The sequence below is a fragment of the Loxodonta africana genome, chromosome 4 (assembly GCF_030014295.1).
Source record: "Loxodonta africana isolate mLoxAfr1 chromosome 4, mLoxAfr1.hap2, whole genome shotgun sequence".
In the NCBI taxonomy this organism is placed as follows: Eukaryota; Metazoa; Chordata; class Mammalia; order Proboscidea; family Elephantidae; genus Loxodonta; species Loxodonta africana.
In genome coordinates, this window is record NC_087345.1 from 81,195,142 (window position 1) to 81,214,309 (window position 19,168).

General features: G+C 49.6%; 1 protein-coding gene across 2 annotated transcripts; it reads right to left on the reverse strand.

Moving 5' to 3' along the window:
- Positions 1 to 56: 56 nt before the first annotated feature.
- ERBB3 (erb-b2 receptor tyrosine kinase 3) lies at positions 57 to 19,162 on the reverse strand. Of its 2 annotated transcripts, XM_003405119.4 has the most exons (28): positions 18,918 to 19,162; positions 15,121 to 15,272; positions 14,369 to 14,555; positions 13,541 to 13,666; positions 12,826 to 12,891; positions 12,553 to 12,671; positions 12,314 to 12,455; positions 11,911 to 12,024; positions 11,698 to 11,818; positions 9,000 to 9,073; positions 8,744 to 8,834; positions 8,282 to 8,487; positions 7,928 to 8,060; positions 7,648 to 7,738; positions 7,328 to 7,482; positions 6,891 to 6,944; positions 6,389 to 6,530; positions 5,687 to 5,806; positions 5,460 to 5,558; positions 5,064 to 5,249; positions 4,746 to 4,901; positions 4,450 to 4,525; positions 4,120 to 4,266; positions 3,928 to 4,025; positions 3,648 to 3,836; positions 3,419 to 3,490; positions 2,898 to 3,204; positions 57 to 2,712 (listed from the first exon to the last, which is right to left on the reverse strand). In XM_003405119.4, the coding sequence occupies exons 1-28, from the start codon at positions 18,997 to 18,999 to the stop codon at positions 2,186 to 2,188; spliced, it is 4,032 nt and encodes a 1,343-aa protein (XP_003405167.1). In that variant the 5' UTR covers positions 19,000 to 19,162; the 3' UTR covers positions 57 to 2,185. The 2 variants fall into 2 exon arrangements, with proteins under 2 accessions (XP_003405167.1, XP_064140147.1); XM_064284077.1 differs by having other exon boundaries at positions 2,708 to 3,204.
- Between the last annotated feature and the right edge of the window lie 6 nt (positions 19,163 to 19,168).

The following is a 19,168-nucleotide window of genomic DNA, read 5'->3' on the forward strand; positions in this document are numbered from 1 at the left end:
GGGAGCGGGCGGGCAGCCGAGAACGAGAAGCTGCGAGCGCGCGGGCTGAGGCGCAGGGCACGATGGGACAACGAGTCTTTTTCACCGCCAGCTTCTGGCCGCCCTCGTGGACTCGCGAACTACAATTCCCAGACTGCTTCTCGCGCTCCTAAATCAGGCCCTGGGGCCTTGCCCTCCACGGGCCTCGCACGCTGAAGTCGCCGGGCACGCTGGGAAGGATCAGGCACCGGCGGGAAGGCGGAGCCGTTGGGGAGCGTGAGGGGAAGCATGGTCTCACACGGAAAAACCACATCTACTCGGAGCGCTGAGCGAGAGCCCGTAATAGAGGGGGGCGGGCTGAGTGGAAAGGGGCGGGGCTACGGCGGGGAACTAGGTTTTAAAGCAGAGGGGCAAGGTGGAGCCGAGGCGAATGGGCAGTGTCTACGCCAAGGGCTGGGAGGCGCGCCCGTCTCTGGAATTCTGGGGCGGGTAGTGGGACCGGCCTAGCAGGTCCAGTGCATTTACAGCCTCCCAGTCTGGAGGCTGGACTCTCACTGGAGTGAGATGGCATTATTGTTCCAATAGCTGATGGCTTTGATGGCATCTAAGGGAAGTGTTCAGAAAGAGATTTACGTGACCACATATTTTAAGAGAGAGTTCTGAAGCATCTGGAAGTGTCGGTATTCCGCCCCGCCCCTGACGGAGAGAGCACATCGCATAAAACCATCCACCAATAAGGCGTTTTCCAGCTTCTTCAAGCGTGTTTTTTTTTTTTTTTTAAATTCCCAGCTAAGAGTTACCTTGTAGAGAGTCCTAGTAAAAATCTTAGGTGAAAAGGACTGTGCACTATGCTTGTCTTAAGGAAAAACAAGGAAAAGTATAGCTGGAGGAAAGCTACGTGGGACGGAAGCAGGGCTGTCAGAAGGCAAAGGCAGCAAGCCCCCGGTTGCTAGCCACTGCTGACCAGCAGAGAAAAAGGGTGGCCTCTTATCTAACACACTGAAGGTTTTCTTCATTTGACAGATAAGAAGCAGAAAAAAACTTGGCATTTTTATTAAGACATGTATAAAAACAAAACAAAAAACTTCAGTGATAAAACAGACATTTCCCCCCAGTTTCCCATCCAAGGGGAGAGAGGTCTAGAGCTGGGTCCCTTTTCAATGTCAACTGGAGGTGTCTCACTACTGGCTGAGGATAGCTCCTAAAAATGGATCTGGAGGACCCTTGTAAATCCGTCTTTGGGTAAGGAGTGGAGATGATACACAGCGCTTGTGGGTTACGACTTTACACAAAAATGTCCAGTTATTTTTCCTTCTGGCCTCCTCCTCTACTTCCTGAGATGAGGAGTCTGGGTGTGGAAGGAGGCTGTGGTTGTTGGGTTCAGACTTGATTCAGTGCAAAAAACAAGAAAACAATGCCCCTTACAAGGGTGCTGACTTTTATCCATTTTCCTTAACCCCTGTAAGAGCATGCAATGCATTGTAATGCATGTAATGCCTGTAATGCATGTAAGAGCACATGCATTGAAATCAGGAAGATTTTGAACCTGATCTGCCATCTAAGACATTTACATATTCTCTTTAAAGCTCAGTTTCCTTATTTGTAAAATGAGGATAATACCTACCTTACAGAATTGTAAGGATGAAGTGAGATGATGCAGGTAAAGTTTAGCATGATGATGCCTGACACGCAGTAAAATAGTAATCATTAATATTTACTCCTAATCTCTCTTTGCTCCACAAAATTTTAAGCTTCTCAGATTTTTCAGGGGATTAAGAGTCATAGGCTTAAAATTTTGCTTTCCCCTGCGTGGTTCCTCCCTTTCCTCTTCCTTAGAACAGTCTGGGAAACAAAGGCATAGTCAAGGGCCTAGTCCCAATAAATCAGAACCTGAAAGAAAAGGACATGGGGAGTAATCCTTCATGTCTCGGAGTCTGCCTGAGGAAGCTGGGGAATGAGTTTGGGAAAGCACACAAAATAGGGAAAACCTTTTCTGGGGTTGGGAAAGAGAAGAAAGTCCGCAGCTGGCTACATACCACAACAATTTAGTGTCAGTGTTTAAAAGCCTCCATAGGTTGAATGGAATTGTCTAGGACTGGGGAAATGGGGCTGAGACCTGTGAGGGAGAGGGAGTAGAAGAATGGGGGTACCCTCTAGAGGCACTAGCTGCCATCAAATGCTCCCTGAGTGCCTTGGGAAGCAGAGGTTATGTTCCCTGCGCATTGGTCTTGGGGAAAAGCCTGCTATGCCAGTAATCAGGGTTATCAAAGGCAGAGTCAGTGGCTTCTAAGCTCCGGAGCGTTTTGAGACGGGTATAATGGACATTGGGGGCATGGTATCCAGGCCCCCGAAAAGCTCTCATCTCTTCATACCCTTGCTCAGCTGCCGAACAGGCCCCCATGGATGCATAATCCCCCCCAGGATCTCCTCCACCACGTCGTCGGTTCATATACTCATAGTCTTCATCTGGAGTTGTGCCAGCAGTGGGCATAATAGGCACAGGGTGGAGGGGGCAACTCTGTGTGCTGCCAAGGGAGGCACTGAGGTCTGATCCCAAATCCATGTACTCATAACCCAGCTCCTCGAGGGAACTTGGCCTAGGAGGACGAGGTGGACTATGCTTTCTCCTCCGGTTCATGTATTCATACTCTTCATCTTCATCATCTTCTTCCGTACCCAGGACAGAACTGAGACCCACTGAAGAAAGGGTGCCTTCCCGGGAGGAGGGAGTACCTGGGGGTTGAGAAGACAGTGTGGGTATGTGGAGAATTTCAGGGTAACAGACAGTAGGGAGTGGGAGAAAGTTAGAAAAAACTAATCGGAAGGGATATGATCAGAGAAGACAAAAGGATTGAGAGGACCCTGGAGAAAAAGGATTAGAGGAACATTTGAGGAAAGCCCTAGGAAAAGTCAGGCACCTTTAAGGTGGGTATCTGGCATGACATAACCATTGATATCCTCTTCCTCTAGCCCTGGTGGGGAGAGTGGGGTGACAGGAGTAAGCAGGCTGTGGCGCTGGGAATGGTAGGCACTGTCCCCACATGGCCGTGGGCTCCGGCTCCGGCTTCGGCTCCGGCTCCTACACATTGATGCCTTCTCCTGGAGCTCAGCCTCAGAGCCTGTCACATGGCCCTCCGATGACTCTGATGTCAGGTGTCGCCATGGCATTGGGTGCAGGGAGGCTGGACGGGGACACCGCTCACTACCCCCACCGACTGCAGATTCCTAAGGAGGAAAATAGAAAACAATACACAGGGACTTACCCAGAGATGAGGAAAAAGAAATATTTGTTTAGAAGGAGATCGGGTTGTTCAGTGTCTTCTTCTTTTGCAGGACACTGATTTAACTCAAAAGTTAATGTCTCCCACACTGACCCTGTCAGTTCTAGGACCCTCTGCCACCCAGCCTTTCATCCGCTCCTTACAGAGGCAGATCTTACCTGGCAAGCCTCCCCAAGATTACCCTGGTTCATGGGCATGTATCCAGATGATGGACTTAGAAGACTCTGGCTCTAGTAAAAAGTAGGAGACAGGTTAATATTAAGAGAGAAACCTACTCTTGTCATGGGGGTCTTTGAGTAGTTACTCGTGTTATCTGTGGGGTTTATGAGGGCTTAGAGGTACAGATGGGCATGTTATACAGTCTTGGGTAATTAGAAGTAGTCTTACTCCACGTGGCCGAGTGAGTGTTCCAACTGGCAGGCTGAGGGCTGAACCCAGTGTGGTTGCCAGGTTGTCCTCCTCTCCTTCCAAGTCCAGGTCCAGGTCTAGCTCTGGCTCTAGCTCTACTTCCTCCAGTTCCTTGTTTGTCAGAGCAGGGGGCTCTGCCCCAGGGGGGATTCCAGGCCCACTCTCTCTCTATTGGAACAGATATTGTTAAGGTGGATCCTGGTTCCAGCCAAGCCCCCTTTTCTCTAAATTTCCTTGACACCTCCTAGTCGCTTCTCACCTTTATGACCAGATACCTGGGTGGGTCACGGGCCATCCTGGTGAACTCATTGGCTAGTTCTTTAAAGGTGGGGCGAATGTTCTCATCAATCATCCAACCTGGGGGTAAGGTGTAGGAGGCAGAGCCATAAGCGGGGAATGGAGTGTGGAGAGAAGTCCAGTTGGAAAATATCTAGGTCACCAGGTAACTCACACTTGACCATGACCATGTAGACATCAATGGTGCAGATCTGGGGCTGTGCCAATCGCTCCCCCTTCTCCAGCAGATCTGGTACTTCAGCCAGTCTCAGCCCTGCATAGGGCTCTGCCCCGAAGGTCATCAGCTCCCAAACTGTCACACCTGGTAGAGGAAGCAATGAACTGGTCAATGGCAGATGGCAGACATGGTTATGAAGGTGAAGGGAAAGCAGAACCTGATCTGATAAAAGGATCTGAAAGGTTTAGAGATTCTGGGAGGGGATCTTAAAAGGCAACTAATGAATTTGAGCCAGCGATGGTATAGGGGGCATCCAGATGCACTGACCATAGCTCCAGACGTCACTCTGGTGCGTGTATTTCCCAAAGTGGATGCTCTCGAGGGCCATCCACTTAATTGGAGTCTGAGGGATTAAAGATAAAGGTGTGAACAGTTGATTTCCAGAGTTTTTTTTTTTTTAATCATTTCCACACCCTGAGGCACGCTCCATCCTGTTGTTGTTGCTCTCTGAACTAAAATTTCTGCTATCTCCAGGTTCCTCTCCTTGAATTTACTATGCAGCATCTGCTTGCCTCTGTTCCCTAGCTCCATGCTTCACCCCCCACCTTACCCAGCTACCTCACCTTGGCCTCACTGTGTAGTAGCTGTTTATCATCAGGGGGCAGCAGGTCAGCCACCCCAAAATCTGCCACCTGAACTTGACTGGGTGACTTGAGCAGCACGTTTCGGGCGGCCAGGTTCCTATGTACCATACCATGCTCCTCAAGGTAGTACATACCCTATAGGGGAAGGATATGTACTCAGGTTGGGGGAATTAGCCCTTGAGATCCAGAATCACCCCAAACCCTGAAGGCAACTTTCAGAATTTCAGCCTGCCCACCCCTCCCTACCTGTCCCTAGCCAGGCAATTCCCTCATAGAATTCTTCCAGGCTCCTCTCACCTTGGCAATTTGTACTCCCCAGTTAAGCAGCAGTTGTGGCCCCAGGGCCCCCCGGTGTTCTCTCACATAATCCAGCAGGGAACCCAGAGGCAAGTATTGTGTGACAAGCTGCAGCGATGACCCTGGGCACAGTCCCAGCAGCCGTACAATGTGGGCGTGGTCTAGGCTGCCAATGGCCCGCATATGCTAAGAGACATAAGAGGAATTATCCAGAGAACAAACAGGTTCACATACGTTCAAATATGTGCACACAACCTGTATTTACGTAGACCAAGATTCTCAGGTACATCAACATGGCTAACATATTATCTGCTAACACAGGATCATGCTTCTATGCAAATGTATCTAATTATGCTTATACACAAATGTCTCCAACTTTTACAACCCCCTCCTTACATCTGTCACAGCTTGAAAACTCTGCCGTTCACTCTTGTCCTCAATGACTTTTATGCAGACTGGAATCTTGATGGATTCACCCTCAGGGATCCACACACCCTGGAAAGTTTGGGGCAGGAGTCAGCCTAAAGTCATCCTCCCCAGGCCAGTCTTGTCCGTAAATCTTTTTCCCCTTTGCCTTAGATCCTTTCCCCACCTCCCAAGACTTCCTGTGAGCCACCACTCACTTTGTGCACAGTTCCAAAGACGCCTGAACCAAGCACTTTAAGCTTCCTCAGCTCTGTCTCTTTGAAGATTCTGGCCAAGACCTTGTTAGCCTTCTCTCTGGGATCCAGAGGCTCTAAACTCTGAGAAGCAGATGTGGAGGAGGTCATCAGGAAAGCCCACTCCCATGTTCCACTCCCTCCCTATCAGTGGTGCTGAGAGCAGCAGAGCCCAAAAGGTTGGGGTCAGGAAGAGTTTTTAGTCCTGGACAGCATCATAGGCATATCGAGGAATAAGAGACCCTGAAAATTGAGAAAATTGTTTGTGCCATTAGACAAGAATCAAGAGGGTTACGTTTTTCCTTTGATCAGAGGTTGGTAATAACATCACCTTGGGTATTTTAAGCAGTGCTCTATGTTTTTCAAAGCGCTTTCACATACATCATCTTCTTTCACTCTTACTGCCATCTTATAAGGGTGAATGTTATTTCCTTTGTATAGATCCATAAACTGAGGCATAGAGAAGGAAAGTAACTTTCTCCAAGTCATGTGACAAACTAATAGCAAAATCAGGACTAGAATAAATGTCTCCCATCTCTCTGGCCAATGTTCCTTCTATTAGGCCACACTATCTCCTTGAAGATAGGGATCAAATCTCCAGGGAATGAAAAGGCTCTTAAAGTGTGATGGCATAGGGTACCTTTCAAGATTGAGCTAAGTACTCACCTCACCCCGTTCCAAGTAGCGCCTCATGGCCCTTTTATTCTGGATCCGGCGCCCACGCCAATAGAGAAAACTACTGCCCAGGATCAGGAAAATCATAAGCGATCCTACTACCAATGCCAAAGCCATTGCCAGATGGGTTTTGCTATGGGATATAAAGAAGCCCAGCATTATCCCAGAGATATACTTTCCCTACAAATGTCATCTGTACCTATGTTGAAGGTATGGCGCAGATCTGGGGTAATAAGTCAACATTAATATACCTATATATCCTTGAGCCCCGAAGAGGTTAAGCTAGATTTGGACCCCCTTAGAATACAGCAAGTTAATTTTAGGAGGGGAAGGCCAAGATCCTGGATTCTTATCTTCCCCATCCAGTGCTGCTAGTGAACTGTGTATGGAAGACAGAATGAATACAGACCTACACTTCCTAGCAGTTAACTGCCCTCTCCCTAGATTCTCTCACAAATATCCCCAATTTTTTGAATCATCAAGGCCATCATACCTGATCGGCACCTGAGTTTGGTCTAAACAGTCTTGCAGGTCTGGTCCTTTACACCTGGAAAAGAAAGTCACACCCTTAATGGGAGCTCAAACAACAGAGGGTCAATTCCAACAGCCTTAATATACAAAAGCTTGTTCCAGACCCTATCATGCCATACCATCTCAGAGCCCAAAGCATATCCCAAGACATAGCCTATATCCCTACCTTGCCAGCCCTCCCTGAGCCCTCGCCTGAGCTGAGCTTACTCCAGGTTCCCAAAATTGTGGTGCAGTCTTGTGCTGTTAAGAGTTTCCCTTCAGTTAATCTTTTACAACACAGCTGGGCATGATTCTTAAATCAGTCCTTTTCCTCTTTCTGTTCACATCACCCTCTTTCTTTCCCTTCTTCTGTGCTCCTACCCCCCCACCCTTTGACCTCCTCATCATCTCATCACTGACCCTTGGGTGCAGTTCTCATGACAGGGTCGGCATTCATTCTGAACATCCGGATACTTGTAGATGGGACCCTTGGCACCTAGGACTCCATGGGGGCAGCTGCTCACACAGTGCGGCCCATCTCGAAAATGGGCACACTGAGCACAAGCATCAGAGCCCTGGGTGGAAAAGAGAAGGTCAGAAAGAATGGGGTCCCATGGTCAGTCCATACCTTCCAGCAAGGACCAACCCACTCATTGAGGATCTGTATCTATAAGCCCTAGCACTATTTGGCCTTCCTGTATTGGCCTTGGGATTTAGAGACTCTGGTGCTTCTACTGTACCGAGCCATTGCATGTGGCAGCGCCCTCCATGGGTTCGCATTCCGGGTGGCAGGAGAAACATTCAGCCTCATGGGCAAACTCACGAGGCTCCCTGTAGTGGGTAAATGGAGAGGGTCATTTTCAAGTCCTGACCTTTATGCCCCCAACCACAGGGTTTCCTACCTCATTCCCACCAAGGCATATGCAGCAAGTTGTCTAAAGACTTTCAGGTGTCACCCAAACAGCTCCATCCCAGGGCCCCAATGCCACCCCTTCTTGACTCTTTCTTCTCTCACTGTACCCATTCAGAAAGTTGCAGTGTGTCACGCAGACACCTCCTCGGCTGTAGTTTCGGCAGGATAAGCACTGACCAGGGCCTGGGCCCCAACATCCCCCAGAGGAGCACAGTGGGTCGCACACTTTGCCCTCCGCCACTGGAGAGGAAGGGGTAGATTAGGAGAGCAGACTGAGGACTCCTAAAAAGCCGTCTCTTGAATTCCTCCTCATCACTGCTTCTGAACCCCCAAAGCTTCAAATATCCTCCCTCTCCTTGTTCCACCTGCCACCCCTGCTCCCACTTCCAAGGCAGAATAGTCCTCACGCCCCTCTCCTCCCTGACTCCCTCTTCCCACTACCCATGGGCCCTTTCCCTCACCACAGTCTCTGCGGGGCCGATTATGCTTGATGTCTAGTCTCTCTTCTGCAGGCCCTCGAAGCAGCTTGGTCCAGTTTAGAGAATGGTGATAGCAGAGCTGCCGATTGGCACTTATGTAGATACGCCCAGCACTAATTTCCCTCAGGGACCGGAGGCCCAGAGATGTGATATTCAAGTTCTTCATGATCAACAAGGAGAAGCCCCGGCTGAGAATAAGGAGACAGAATGAGAGGGGAGACTACAAAGGGAAAATTAACTATGCAGTGGATTCATTCTTATTCAATAAGTTTGTTCTGGGCTAGTAAGGTTCACTGAGAAGGAATTCCTTTTGCCTTTTACCTATCAAACTCTCAGACCCTCTGGGCCTGCTATATGAGACAGTGTCTTTTATTTCACTCAAACACACCTAAGAAACAGAGTTCATTGCATGGTGATGCTCCCGCCTCCATACCCCATACTCACTTGTAGAGGCTTCTGCCCTCAATGGTTGTCAGGTTGGAAAAGACACTGAAGTTGTGCATGTGGGGAGGCCAGGACTGGATGTTTAGGTAACCTGAGGAATTAGAAGAGGAGTATGAGCAGGAAGCCTTCTCCCCTTCCTCTTTCTCAGATTCTCTCTCCCCTGTTGCCTGGGGCATGATTTTCTCAAGTAGTTATGCCCTAATCTGTGTCAGTGATTCATCAGTTCCTCTCAGAAAGCCTAGCCTGTTCTGCTTACCGGTGATCTCCCGTACTGTCCGGAAGACATTGAGTTTCTCAGGGTCCAGGGCAGGTATCTTGTGCCAGGGGTCTCTGGGAAGAACAGTAAAAACAGGTGAACATGGTAGAGGTATACTCCAGTAGCAATGAGCACACCTAGTCTCAGAACTTGGTTTCTAAATATCATTCTCTGCTAAAAAGGCTCAGGGCTTCTTGGAGAAATGGCTGGGGCCTAGAACATCTTGTGCCAAAAAGTAACAAAGTGCTCAAAGAATGAAGGGTTCAAACCCAAAGAGCCAGTTTCAAGGGGCTCCCACAGGCCAACTTGGAGACAATCGAACACCAAAATAAATAATTAGAAAGGATTAAAAAAAAAAGTTGCTGTCAAGTAGATTCTGAATCATTGAATAAAATAGGTATCCATCCATCCATCCAACCATCCATACGTATATGTATATATTACATACATACATAAATAAGGGGAGTCTCTTCCTAATACTAGAACGGCAACCAATAAATATAGAAGGAATAATCATAATAACTGATTCAAGCAAATATCTCCCCACAAGATACTTAGTAACTATAAGAGAAAAGTATTAACTTTATAATAGAGAAACCTGGCAGAACACCACCTTAACCACGTGACCAGTAATGGGCCAAATCAGTGGCATGTGCCTCCTTGATATGATGCACTAAGAATACAACATCTGTGGTATTGCTCTCAAAAAAGTATAACCTAATCATAGGGAAACATCAGACAAACCCAAACTGAGGAACATTTTACCTATTACCTGGCCTGTACTCATCAAAACTGTCAACCTCATGTAAGACCAATAAAAATTGGGAAACATTTCCAAATTTAAAAAAACAAACAAACCAAAGCCACTCCCAACTCATAGTGACCCTATAGGACAGAACAGAACTGCCCCATAGGGTTTCCAAGGCTGTAATCTTTACGGACGCAGACTGCCACATCTTTCTCCTGTGGAGTGGCTGGTGGGTTCGAACCACCAACCTTTTGGTCAGCAGCCGAACCACTGCACTACCAAAGCTCCTACTTCTGGATTAAAGGAAACTAATCCATTGCCTTCAGTCGATTCCAACTCATAGCGACCCCGTAGGACAGATTAGAACTGCTCCGTAGAGTTTCCAAGGAGCGCCTGATGGATTTGAACTGCCGACCTTTGGTTAGCAGCCACAGCTCTTAGCCACTATACCAACCAGGGTTTCCTAAAGGAGAGTAGACAATTTTATATAATCTATGATTCAGGATTTTTTTTTTACTATAAAGGATGTTAGTGGGACAATTGGTAAAATCTGAATACAGTTTATAGGTTAGATAACATTTTGTTTCATGTTAATTTTCTGATTTAAACAATTATACTATACGCAAGAAAATATTCTTGTTTTTAGGGAGTGCACACTGAAATGTAACAGGGGTAAGGTACATCATGTCTGGAAACTTACCCTCAGGCTATTCAGGAAAAAAATAGTTCTATAATATGTATATATTAATGTGTATATGTGAGGGTCCCTTGGTGGTACGAATGGTTTGCACTCCACTATGACCTAAAGCTTGGGGGTGGGAGAAAGGCCTGGTGTTCTGTTTCCATAAAGATCACAGACAAGAAAGCCCTATTCAGCAGTTCTACTCTGTAACACATGGGGTCACCATGAGTCAGAATCAACTCCCTGGTAACGGGTTTTGGTATGTGTATGTGTGTGTAAGGAGAGAGAGGGGAAAAGGAAGAAAGAGAAACAGGGAAAGAGGGAGGAGGGAGGGAAAGAAAGAGAGATGCTAATATATAATATTATCATTTGGAAAACCTGAGAGAAGAGGGAATCTTTATGTCATTCTTGCAAATTTAGCGTAGATCTAAAATTATGTCAAAATAAAAAGTTGAAAGAAAAAAACAACAGGTGGACATAATGTTTCACACACACACACACCTTTAAATGCTGTCCTACAGATTAGAAGCCCTGGTGGTGCAGTGGTTGACAGTTTAGCTGCTAATCAAAAGGTCAGCAGTTCTAATCCACCAGCCACTCCTTGGAAACCTTATGGGCAGTTCTACTTTGTCCTATAGGGTCACTAACAGTTGGAATCAACTCAACAGCAATGGGTTTTTGTTTTTGCTCTTTGTTGCTCCATGGAGCACAGCTTAGGAAAATAGCTGGAAGTCAGATGAGGTAAGATAGATGCCAAGACACATGGAGATCTCCAAGGAACCAGAAAGCGGAAGCTAAAGAGACAACGACCTTTCTCCAGATATGGCAGAGACCGAAAGCCTTCCCCTAGAACAGGGGCTCTGAATTCGGACTTCTAGCCTCCTAAACAGTGAGAAAAATAAATTTTTGTTTGTTAAAGCCACCCACTTGTGGTATTTTTGTTATAGCAGCGCTAGATAACTAAAACAGAATAGCTGGGAGGCAGATAATGATCTAAATTTAAAAACAAACTTTTTAGAAAACTTTAAGAAAGAGGAAGGAGACCCTGTCCCTTTCATTGGATCCCCTAAGGTTATTCCTGAGGGGATTGAAGGCCTGGGTGGGAAGTTGAGTTAAGCACTGTTTCAAGGTCCTTTGCAACCTCTAAGATTTTTATGACTTCGATTCCTAATCAGCCCAGCATATGAATGGTTAAGCAATGCAGTGAACTGTGAGAGGGTAGATGGGTGGGGGAACAGGGAAGGAAGGCAGGATCTCTGATTTCTAACCCATTGAGGCCAGTGATGAGGAAGTCCAGGTTGCCTAGGATCTTGGTGCAGTTCACAAATCCATCGATGTTGCTCGAGTCCACAGTCTGGAAGCGGCTCCCAGAGCCCGTCCCCTCACAGGCTGCAAACAACAAAGGGGCTCAGGAGAGGTGGCCTGAGTAGCTTTGGAGGAAAAGATGTTCCTTTACTGACTTCCTCCTATCTCCTACTCACCTTTGGGACACAGCCCCCCACAAGGCTCGCACATCTTGAGCCCATTTTTATCTACCTCCATCTTGTCTGGAGGACAGGCCCTGACACAAGAAGCTTGATCCACCACGAAGTTATCTAGGGAAGAGAAGGACACAATCAGAGATGAGGAACACTGCCAGCCAAACCCCTCCCCTGGGCCCTTGTTCCCTCCTGCTCTGTATTGGGTTTGCCCATATCCCCACCACCCTAGGTTCTTGGAATGGGACAGGATCTATGGGTCACTCATTGGGGGTGATTAGATGGCTATAACCACTTGCCTTCTAGGCCTCCACTACTTTCCACCCAACTTGACCCCATTGTACCCCTAAAATTCCAACTAAAATCCTGGATCCACTACAGTTGTTCTTTCCCCTCAGACACTTACGGGGACAGCTGGCCACACAAACTCCTCCATACTGATACTTGGTGTGGGGATTGGGTTCCAGCTGGAAAGTTAGCTTGTTGTAGACAAGTGGCTGTGGACACTGACGTACACAGGCTCCACTGTCATTGAAGTGTCGGCAGGCCTGGAACATGGGAGACTCATAAATGTTACATATGCACCCCTACTCCTCCCTGAAGCCCACATCCTCATTTCGGCCCCAGGCAGGTCCCAATACGTACAATGCAATCTGTGTCTTGAGGGCCTGAGCAGCCCCCTGCACACTCATCATGGCAGCACTGGTTGGGATTTGGCCCAAAGCAGTGACCATTACATTGAGGGGCACAGATGGTCTTGGTCACTATAGAGGGAGAGAAAGCATAGCTGTCAGGGCTGTTAGAACTGTATTCTAAGAGTCCTCCAGGCTCATCCTATGCCCAATGTTGACACAGGCTGGGGTAGGCAAGGATATGAAAGTGTATGTGTTTGAAGTTTCTAGGCAGAAAAGAACCCACATGTCTGGCAGTCTTCTGGTCCTGGACCCCAGCATCGTCCTTTGCAGACCTCATGACAGGGGGGACCTGGTTGAGAAAGAAAACAACACAAAAGGCTAAGAAAGGCTTGCTTGAATCAACAGGGTATGATGTCAACACACAGGCACCCCAGTCCCAGGAAGTGAAGATTCAGAGCACTGTCCCTCCTCACCCTTGGAGAGCAGGGCTGGGCTCAAGCGAACCTGTCAACAAGGGGTGGAGCCACGCCTCCACACCACCCACTGGGCAGCTGAAAGGGAGAGGCTGAGGCAAATGCCAACCTCGGCCCCAGTCCCAGCCCAGGAACTTGGTTCCTCCTTGGCAAACTGAACCCAGCAGAAATAAGTGTGTATGAACAGGCAGGAACAAACAGACTATGGTCAGGGGTAGGTAGGTTCCAAAGAGAAAGGACCATGTTGCAGTGAAAAGGGGAATGGATATGGAGTCCAAAGATCTGGCTTCTCCATTTCTACACAGACATTGTTTGCTCTTTTTCTTGACACACTGCTTCTGTGGTTTGGGTTTTAGGGGACTGACCTGGTCCCTCCTGGCAGGCTCCTTGGGTCTAGGGCCTGAGGTGTTTGTTCAATAGAGAAGAGGTGGGTTCAGATTAGAACACAGGGATGTAACGACGGCGGAAAAGGAGTCACTATGGTTTGGTGGGGGCAGAAGAGCAGTCTTAGTTATGGCCACTCACAGCTCTTGCCATTTTCCTTCACCACAATTTCAGCGTCCTGGTGCCTCACGATGTCCCTCCAGTCAATTGTGTCCATGTGACAAAGTTTCTCGTTCCTCTCAATATAAACACCCCCTGACAGAATTTCTGAGGTAGGGAAGAGAAATGACAGGGTTAAGGGCTATAGCAGACCTCCTCTTCCCTACCTTCCCACCAGTCCAAAAAGACACCTAAAACTCAGAAGTAAGGGAAATGGGGCAGACAGATACATCCAATTAAATCCACGCTGCAGAGAAGATTCCCATTATAGAGCAGAGGAGGAGCCAGGCTCAAAGAATTGCAGTCTCCTCAGACACCTGTCTAGATCCGGTTTGACCAGTGGGGGAGGGGAATAAGGAGAAAGATCTCTGACTCAAGCCTGCCTCCCCCCTACACGTACACAGAGAGAAAGAGAGAGAGCCCTGCCTGTGTATTTTCCAACTGACTGGGACAAGGAAAAGTGGAAGATGGCCAGGTGATATTTAACTCCTATATCCCTCCAGCCTGTGGGGGCATGGGGACAGAGTAAAGGTAGAATTCCCAGGGAAGAGGGACATGGAGATACACTGTACTCGGAAGTTAGAGGAATAGGTGAACAGATCCAGCTCTAACTCCAGCCTCACAGGACATAGGACCCTCCCTCCAGAACAGATGCCCCCAACTTCCCACTGGGAGGCCCTCTATTGTTTAAGGGGTGGTAGACCAGAGTGGTCAAGGTGGTAGGCACCCTGGAGGGGGCACTTGGAGTGAGCTGTCTTGAGTCATCATCAAGGAGAGGGCTGAGAGGCAAGAGCATCATCAGGAACTGACCAGTGAGCTGAGTAAAGCGGAGCTGCCGCAGAGCATGGCTGGAGTTGGTGTTATAGTTCAACATGACGAAGATGGCAAACTTCCCATCATAGACCTGGGTGCCCCGTACCACTCGCAGGTTGGGCAGTGGCAGTGTAGAGAATTCATTCATGGCCACGAGGACATAACCTGTCACTTCTCGGATCCACTGTGATGCAGGAGATTGTGTCAATGAGATGGACAACAGGGCAAAAAGTCTTAATCCCATTCCCCTCCATAAGGCATTAAGGAATCCTTAGCTCCTCTAATTCTTTCTAATTCCTATTTTGGATAAGGGAGTGGATTGTGTCACACTATTGTGAGTGAAAATAGGCAGCAGAAATGATTGGGGAATTCCAGTTTCCTACACTTTTCTTCCCAGAGCTTCCCAGGAGGGTCCTTGCTTAGTCACTTCCCCATCTCCCCAGGTGCCTCTTGGTCCTCAGCTGTCTGCATTAGTCCCTGCTTACCCTGCACAACCACAGACCACCACCCTGCCCCTGCCCCCTTCTCATTATGGCCAGCTCCTATGTATCCCCAGCTATGATGACAAGGCCACACGTCCCAGATTCCAGTTCTTGTCCCCATAAATACAGAAGATTAGATCTTAGAAACTACTGCATCTTAGGAATGCTGAACTCCATCCAGCAGGGGATAGCCCTTAGGAAGGGAGCCAAGTGTCTGTGGGGAGAACAAAGAGGGACAGGTTGAGGGAGGTGGTTGGGCTCTCTAACCTGCAAGAATGAGAGATCTGCATTGTGTCCTGTGAGCACAATCTCAAGGTTCCCCATCACCACCTCACACCTATTGTAGAGCTTGTACAGTGTCTGGTATTGGTTCTCGGCATCGCCAGTCACACTCAGGCCATTCAGAGTTCCGGGACATACTGTTCAAAGTAGAGATAAGAGTGGTGGAGGGCTGGACACCAGTTTTCAGCCCCAATCCGTATGTTCTGAGACCACCCTCTTGGTTGCCCTCTTCCAGTTACACTCAATAGGATCAGAAGGCAGTTGCCTCCAGCTCTTCCCTTAGGAATAGGCAAAACCAAACCAAACCCATTGCAGTTGAGTCAATTCTGACATATGGTGACCCCATGTGTTCCAAAGGAGAATAGCTCCCTAATCTTTATGGAAGTAGGTTGCCAGGTCTTTCTTCCTTGGCACTGCTGGGTAGGTTCCAGTCATCAAGTTTTAGGTTAGTAGTGGAGTGTAAACCATTTGTGCCACCCACAGATAGACAGCGAGGCCTATAGTGGACCGAGATCCTGAGCTTCCTCTCTTAGAATCTTCCCAGACAGGAAGGTGAAAAAGTTTTCCTTTTCCACCGGGGGCTCCTCTGTGCCTCCTTTGGGTATGACTTTGGGCACTAAGGGGTTAATCAAGGAGGATGTAGGATTTTTTTTCCCCCTAGAAAGTAGAAAAGGACAGAAATTTCTGTTACTCTCCTTCTCCTCCCCCCCCCCCCCCCCACGGCACTTACTCTCTATCCCCATCCTGTCTCTCTCTAGGTCCCGGAATAAATATCTCTTTGGGGCAAGCACACAGCCCCTATTGTGTCTACTGAGGGTGGGATGGGGGCAGAGGGTGGGGGCAGTGCCTGGGGCCACAGTCTAGCCCACAATGAAGCGATTCTATCCAGGAGGAGGGGGCTGCCCCACCCTGTCCCCAGACTCCTCTTGCTCAGCAGCACCCCCTCGCCACCTTCAAGCCTTGGGTTCAGACAAGTGACCTCACTGGGGGGGGGGGGTCTCTGGTGAGGGGTCAATGGGAGCTTTGTCTTTAAAGCTGGAAGATAAGGAGCTGGTTGCCTACCTCCCTCCCCTTCCTGAACAGCTCTGGCTTCCCTTCTCACTGCTTTCCCCTATCCTGACCCACTTCAACTCCCTCAGCATCACACTTTCCAGCCCTAAAGTATTTTTAGCAAATACACAGAAGCCTGGTGAGAAACAGCAGCAGGCTCCCCCAAGCTACCCACCCAATTTCACTGACAAAGGGGTTCATGAAAAGGTCTTCTCAACATGGCAATCCTCACCCACACTAGGGGAGAGTCTAGAATAGAGGTACGGGAGGCATGTCAGTCTCGGGGTTCCCTTTAACTTGTAAGTATGAAGGATATAGGGGCTCCAGGAAATGGTGGACCTTGAAACCTTGCTCCTGTCTCTTTCACCTGGCTCGGTGCAAGACTCTGTTGTGTGTGTGTTTGTGCGCATGTGCTCGTATGTAGATACCACCTGTTCCAACCACCCTTCCCTGAGGCAGTGTCAGCTTAGTGGGAGGCAGGAGTGGGAATGGAGGGAAAATGGTGAAGCCCCAGCCCCTCCTCTTAGATCTACCCAATTCTGACCTACTGACCTTGGAGGGGCTCCCCTTATCTATCACTCCTGGGGGGGGGAGAGGTTAGGGGAGCAGTGGGGGGGGGGTAGATGTAGGCTCAGAAGAAGGGTAAACAGGCCAGGAACTCCCAAAGGAGCCTGGGTATTTCAGGGTCCTTGGGCTGAAAAGAGACTAGGAAGGTTAGTCATTTCAGCCCCACCCCAACCCCCTTCCTGGCAAGACACCCCCTCTTCCAAGTCAAGGCGCCAATCCTTGTCCCCAGATAAGGGAGGAGCCAAGATTTCTGCATACGGAAGTGGTGTGTGTATGTGTGCACGCACGCACATGTAGGCCCACACATACAAACATGTTTATAGCTCCCCTTCAATCTATATGAGTTCTGCCCTTGGGTTTTCTTATTGGGAAGTATTTCAGGTGTCCCATCCACCGCCAAGTGCGCATATGTGTGTGTGCAGACTCTGTGTCTATGCTTGGAAGGCTAGTTGTTAGAGTTCCATCTCCAGTTCCCTGCCACCCTGAGGGTAAAGTCCATATTACACAAACAGGGAGCAAAGGGCCTGGGCAGGAGAGGGACGAACAACATCTCTGGGGAGAAGCCAGACAGCTTGAGGAGGGGGACAGGGAGAGAGGAATTTTACAAAAATCCCTAACTGTCCCACAGGGCCAGAGTGATAGGAAGGGTCAGTGTCACAAGCTCTCCTTTGGTAGAGTGAACTGGGTGTGGGGCAGAACAAGAACCTCAAGCCCCTCCTCAACCAAGGGCCTCCCCTCTAACATCCCCCACCCCCATCACAGCCATCATAGCTGGGACAAAGGGGCTATAGAACTGAGACAGGGCCGGATGCCCAGAGGCTGCAGAACCCAGATAAAGGGTAAAGAGACCCAACCATGCTTGCCTCCTGCCTCCCCCAGGGAAGGGGCCAGAATCTGGGACTCCTGGGTTACTGCTTGAAAATTCCAGGGGTCTGGATGGACCAGTGATAGTCACTTCGCTCCTCCCTCCCACTCCAATCCCCAGACCCCCCCCCCCACCAGCTGGGAGTGTTCATATCTCAAGATCCCAGGGTCTAAATTTAGGCCCAGCAACTGTGGGGGAAGCACAGGTGTTTTCCCACTCCCACCCTGGGGAAGGGGCCCTGGCTGTGCCACACACTGCAAGCTGGTATCTGGGAACAGGAGAGAAGATCAACAGGACTCCTCCAGTTCTGGCACCCCTCAGGTGTCTGCGGTCCCAGAGACACCCCCAAAAAGAGATTAGGTGGCACTGGGGGGAAGGAATAGAGATGAGCAGTCTGGGACTCTTTTCTCCTGGAGTCAAATAAACGAAACTGGGTGAGGAGCTGGGCCTGGGAAGGGCTCTCCAGGGCAGAAGCCTCAGAAGGTGGAAGTAGGGCATTCTTGGCCTCAAGTTGGGGAGAGAAAAGACAAACGGAGAAATAGAGGCTGGAAGCCCTTGCCCCTACAAAGTTCCTGGCCTAGGGTCTAGTATATGGTAGATGCTCGATAAATACTAGTTGAATTGAACTGGGTCTTGCCAAAAAGAAGTTGGCCTCGTAGGGGACCAGCCAGCTTTATTATTTGGAGGGAAAGCGGGCAGCCAGGGTGGGCTGGGCCTCTCACCCTGCTGTCACCTGGACTTGGCCCTCTGGTTAATCTCAGACCTCCCCGGGGCAGGCCACTCACGGAAGAGGAGGTGCAGCTCCTGTTTTCCAACACCAGAGAACAACAACCACCATCACCTCCCCTCCCCACCCCCAATCCTCCCGTAGCTCCGCCCTGTCGGCAAAACAACGAAACTGGAGGTTGCTGAAACTGGGGGGTAGAGACTCCCCCTCCCCCCCGAAGATCTCTACCTCCAATCATCTCCTTACTCTTACGGAATGGAGGTTCCGGCTCCTCTCCCTGAGGGTCCCTCAGAAGTGTGAACTACTGTTTCGCCGTCAGTACCATCATGGGAACGAATTAGAGGGTCGTTGGCGCGCTAGGGAGAAGGGGGCCCAGGAAGCCGGTCCCTGACCGGACCACGCCGAGAACCCAAGCCACCAAACCTGACCGTCCCCTCCCAGGTGATACCCGCGGAGTCGGGGTCAGAAGCCTCAGCCTCGCACTGTGCGAGACTCGGCGCCTCACACCCTCAGTGGCTCCGCGCACGGTTCGGATCCCGGTTCCGAGTTGGCCAGTGCTTCCCCGCCGCTTACCTGCCTGCGAGCTGCCCACCTCGGAGCCCCGGGCCAGGCTGAGAAGGAAGCCCAGCACCTGCAGAGCCCCGTTCGCCCTCATGACTCCAGCGGAGGGTGAGGGGAGCCCAGCCAAGTCCGGCCCCGGGGGCCCCTGGACTAGGACATCGAGGCAGGAGCCACCTGAGCCGCCAGCGAAGTGATAGTGGCGGCGGCGGCAGCAAATTACCACCCGAGCCGGAGCCGGAGTCCTGGCGGGTGGCAGAGGAGGG